At 46.3% G+C, this 4,776-nt stretch overlaps 1 protein-coding gene across 1 annotated transcript; it reads right to left on the bottom strand.

Annotated features, from left to right (window-relative positions):
• Window positions 1–459: 459 nt before the first annotated feature.
• LOC129861392 (uncharacterized) lies at window positions 460–4,442 on the bottom strand. Its single transcript, XM_055932790.1, has 2 exons — window positions 1,313–4,442; window positions 460–1,218 (listed from the first exon to the last, which is right to left on the bottom strand). The coding sequence occupies exons 1-2, from the start codon at window positions 3,680–3,682 to the stop codon at window positions 1,111–1,113; spliced, it is 2,478 nt and encodes an 825-aa protein (XP_055788765.1). The 5' UTR covers window positions 3,683–4,442; the 3' UTR covers window positions 460–1,110.
• Window positions 4,443–4,776: the final 334 nt, after the last annotated feature.

Raw genomic sequence — 4,776 nt, 5'->3', positions numbered from 1 at the left:
CCTAATGATGACCCACCCTGGCCCTAATGATGCCACCCTGGCCCCAATGATGCCACCCTGGCCCTAATGATGCCACCCTGGCCTCAATGATGACCCACCCTGGCCCCAATGATGACCCACACTGGCCTCAATGATGACCCACCCTGGCCCCAATGATGACCCACCCTGGCCTCAATGATGACCCACCCTGGCCTCAATGATGACCCACCCTGGCCCCAATGATGACCCACCCTGGCCCTAATGATGCCACCCTGGCCCCAATGATGACCCACCCTGGCCCCAATGATGACCCACCCTGGCCTCAATGATGACCCACCCTGGCCTCAATGATGACCCACCCTGGCCTCAATGATGACCCACCCTGGCCCCAATGATGACCCACCCTGGCCCCAATGATGACCCACTGTCACGAACCGGCTCAAAGCCCGTAACAAAAGGGAGACACGTGGAGATAAGAAGTAACAAAATATATATTTATTAAATAAAGAAACTATGTATAATATACAATGGTGTGTGTAATCAGTAATCAGTAGTGTAAGTGAATGTTTTGCATGGATGAATGTGATAATGCAAGGTGTTGAAAGATGCTAAAACAAACAACCAAAAAGCACAACCAAACGCAACAAAAACTATCAAAGTGTCTGTATGGAGAGAGTCTCCTTGATGAATGGGGAAGTTGTGATTTTATCCTGGGAGAGTGGGCCCAGGTGTTTCCCATGTAGCTGACGACCCTCCCAACTCCGCCCACCGGCATCCTAATAAGGAAACAAGAGCAAAGAGAGAGAAACCGGTAGACAGAGTGGGAGGGTCGTCACATTCCCCCCCATAAAACCGGGGACCAACAAGGACCCCGGAACAACATACCGCCCTCTGCGTCCCAAACTGACACAGCACTTGCGTCCCAAATTTATGAGGGGTACGTGTTCCCTCTTCCAAATTTGCCCCAGCCAATCTCCTCTCCAGACCTCAGCAACCTTTGTGCACGGGAAGCAACCTTTAAGAGGAAAGAAGACTCCCCAGACCTCAGCAACCTTAATACATAGGAAGCAACATTTAAGAGAAAAGAAGACACCCCAGACCTCAGCAACATTAGTGCATAGGAAGCAACTTTTAAGAGGAAAGAAGGCTCCCCAGACCAGGACGGAATAGACAGGAAAGACAGAACCTGACCATACAAACATTCAGGAAGAGGGCGCACGAGACCACATCAGCTACAACCTCCAACGAAAAGAACAAAGTCCTTAATTTTTTTTAAACTCCCAAACGATTCATAGCCACTTCCCAACGTAACAGACTACTCATTTCACTCTACCTTTTTTTTTTTTTTTTTTTTTGTACGAGGCCAAGGACCCACACAGTCAATGATCGAATACTCAAAAGGTTGGCTGAGTACAGGAGTAGGAAACCGTGGTACCGTCTTAATAGCTTGATTAGGTTTACCAGGTAATTGACAGGTGTGACAAGTTTTGATGAAATCAGAGACATCCCTCTTTAATCTAGGCCAAAAGAAATGTCGTAATATGCGATGGTATGTTTTCCTCACACCCATATGTCCAGCAACACCATTGTGAGAAGTTGTCAAAACCAACTCACGAAGCTTTACTGGTACCACAACCTGACTAATCGCCTCCCCCAGAAAACGACTACCATGAGACACCCACTTTCTCATCAGGACATCCTCTTTGAGAAAATAGCAATGGGTGACATCTCCCAACTGTTCCACAGGCACAATTTGGTCACGCAACTCTTCCAATGTGGGGTCAGTCCGCTGCGCACTGACTAGATCTGAGTGGGTAACAGACAACGGAATAACAGGGAAAGCAGTGGCATACTTCTTTGTGGTATTCTCATCAGTCGGCACAGTGACCAGTTCGCCACGACTCATAGAACTCATCACTGCACACGCACGGAACATCCCTGGGGAGCTCTGTACACTCTCATCTGGAATCTCAACAACTGACGGCTTTATGGGAACAACTCGAGATGGAAACACGACAGGCCATACACGATCACCAGCCAAGTTATTCCCAAGAACAACGTCAACACCCTCAATAGGCAACGAAGGACGCACCCCCACAACAACCTCACCTTTTACCAGCCCACAATCCAACATCATTTTATGTAATGGAACTGAAAGAGTGTTCAAACCTATCCCCCTAATTAGAACACTCTTCCCCGAATCAGTCTCAGCTGAAAAGGGTAACACAGACTCCAACACAAACGATTCGGAGGCACCTGTGTCTCTCAAGATCTTCACTGGCACCAATTCCTTACTCCCTAATATAGACACAAAACCTTCCGTAATGAAAGGTAAATAGCCTGAGTGAATATGGACTTTCACCTGCCCCTGAGACCATGTGTCATGAGTGAACTGATGTGAAACAGGCGCAGCTAACGCCGTAGGCTTAGATTTAACGTAATCACGCGTACTGAATTTGTCCTTTTCCCTGAGAACCGGACATTCGTTTTTCCAATGACCTGAATCATGACAGTAATGACACTCTTGCCCAAAGTCAGCTCTTCCACGGGATTCAGGCTCAACCCTAGTTGAATTGAACTCTGCCCGTGAACCAAAGTATCTCGGTGAGCGAAGCCCAAATCTATCCGAACGCCCCCACTCATTCCGAATACGGGGCTCTGCAAAGACTCTTTTGTGAGTTAACATATACTCATCCGCCAAAACCGCTGCTTCAACGACATTCTTTACTTTTCGTTCGTTAATATACGTGGCAATACGATCAGGGATTGTGTCCTTAAATTGCTCTAACATAATCAGATCACACAGCCCTTGGAAAGTCACAACTGCAGAGGCAGAACACCAGCGATTAAACTGTACAGATAATTGTCGCGCAAACTCCACATGAGTCTGTTGATCATCCCTTTTTAAAGTTCTAAATCGTTGGCGGTAAGCCTCAGGGACCAATTCATAAATCTGCAACACAGCCATTTTAACCTTATCATAACAGGTACTGTCGTGTACACTAAGAGCTGAATATGCTTCCTGCGCTTTACCAGTCAGTACACACTGCAACATTAAGGTGCGGTCAGAATCAGGCCAACTCCTAGCGTCAGCAACACGCTCAAACAACAAAAAGAATGTCTCAGGGTCCTTTTCATTAAACTGAGGCAATAACCGTAAGTTCCCAACAATATCAAATGTGTCCGGGGCACGACCAAAAGAGGAACGACCCCTAGGTAACTCTTGGTCACCTTCCCAGAACAAACTCTCCCCTGAAATCTTTCCTTCCCTAATCAACTCTATCCGTTCTTGTTGCAACTTGATTTTAGCCATCTCCATATCTTGTTTAAATGCTAATTCCCTTTCATACTTTACACGATCATGATTTAGCTTCTCACGATCATGCTGCCGATCATGCTCCAGCTGTAACAGAAGCAGTTCTTTCTGCTGTTCAAAAAGAAGACTACTAGGACTAACCGATGGAATGGCCATTGTAACGTTACGGGGAGATGACTCCTCAGCAGAGGCTGGCCCAGTGGTAACTTCAAGAACACCACTCTCCATCAGATTGGCCTTCAATATCAACCTAATAGAATTCTTTAAACGTTTATCACTAATTTCAACCTTGTAGTATTCGGCGATTTTCAACAGCTGTTCTTTAGTACCTAATTCTAACAATTCCTCTGATGGAAAGCGAATGAACTCATCTACAAAAGACGCCATAGTTACAAAAAAAAATTCTCACTCTTCCCCTCTGCTGAGCACACCAGACCACAACTCAAGAAATGACAATCACCCTGAGCACCACAGAAGAGAGAGGAGATAAGGAGCTTCCCCAAAACCTACTATAACTCAACCCTAGTCTTCGTGCGGATTTGCGGTGGGTATTTACGCACTGTAGCCCGCTGGCAAGGTAATAAACCCCCCAGCACGCTGGCAGATTCCACCAAGCCACGGATGTGCCCCCGAGACAACTGCTCAGTCCACAGACACCACACAAAAATAACAAACATTAACCATGCCCAACATATTCCAAAAATGAAACACGTCACTAAGCCTATCAGGGGTAAAAGGCTATAGCTCCGGGTAGTAAATTCCACTACCCTACCAAATCTCCCACTGAGGTACACAGCCGATTACTCACCTCCTCAGACCGATGTCCCAACAGAAAGTAGAACAAGAGTTTCCAGGCTGGGCAGGGCCTGGAAACTAACCATTATACTCTCTCTCCAACGCAGCACACAAACCAAACAACAAAGGCAACCAATACTAGGCCTATCAAACTCAAACCAAATATGTAAACCAAACACGTACCTCCACGTTCTCCCAAACCAATCCGTTCAATTATCCCGGATGAGCCCCCACTTGTCACGAACCGGCTCAAAGCCCGTAACAAAAGGGAGACACGTGGAGATAAGAAGTAACAAAATATATATTTATTAAATAAAGAAACTATGTATAATATACAATGGTGTGTGTAATCAGTAATTAGTAGTGTAAGTGAATGTTTTGCATGGATGAATGTGATAATGCAAGGTGTTGAAAGATGCTAAAACAAACAACCAAAAAGCACAACCAAACGCAACAAAAACTATCAAAGTGTCTGTATGGAGAGAGTCTCCTTGATGAATGGGGAAGTTGTGATTTTATCCTGGGAGAGTGGGCCCAGGTGTTTCCCATGTAGCTGACGACCCTCCCAACTCCGCCCACCGGCATCCTAATAAGGAAACAAGAGCAAAGAGAGAGAAACCGGTAGACAGAGTGGGAGGGTCGTCACACCCACCCTGGCCCTAATGATGACCCACCCTGGCCCCAAT

The sequence above is a fragment of the Salvelinus fontinalis genome, chromosome 8, assembly GCF_029448725.1.
Source record: "Salvelinus fontinalis isolate EN_2023a chromosome 8, ASM2944872v1, whole genome shotgun sequence".
In the NCBI taxonomy this organism is placed as follows: Eukaryota; Metazoa; Chordata; class Actinopteri; order Salmoniformes; family Salmonidae; genus Salvelinus; species Salvelinus fontinalis.
Note: the sequence above shows the minus strand (reverse complement) of the source record. Positions and strands in the feature narration are given on the sequence as shown.

Excerpts from the sequence above, each read along its gene's own strand:
- LOC129861392 (XM_055932790.1), bottom strand. The coding sequence starts at position 3,682 with ATGGCGTCTTTTGTAGATGAGTTCATTCGCTTTCCATCAGAGGAATTG. Across the intron at positions 1,219-1,312 it reads AAAAAAAAAAAAAAAAAAAG|GTTGTAGCTGATGTGGTCTC; the intron begins GTAGAGTGAAAT and ends TTTTCGTTGGAG.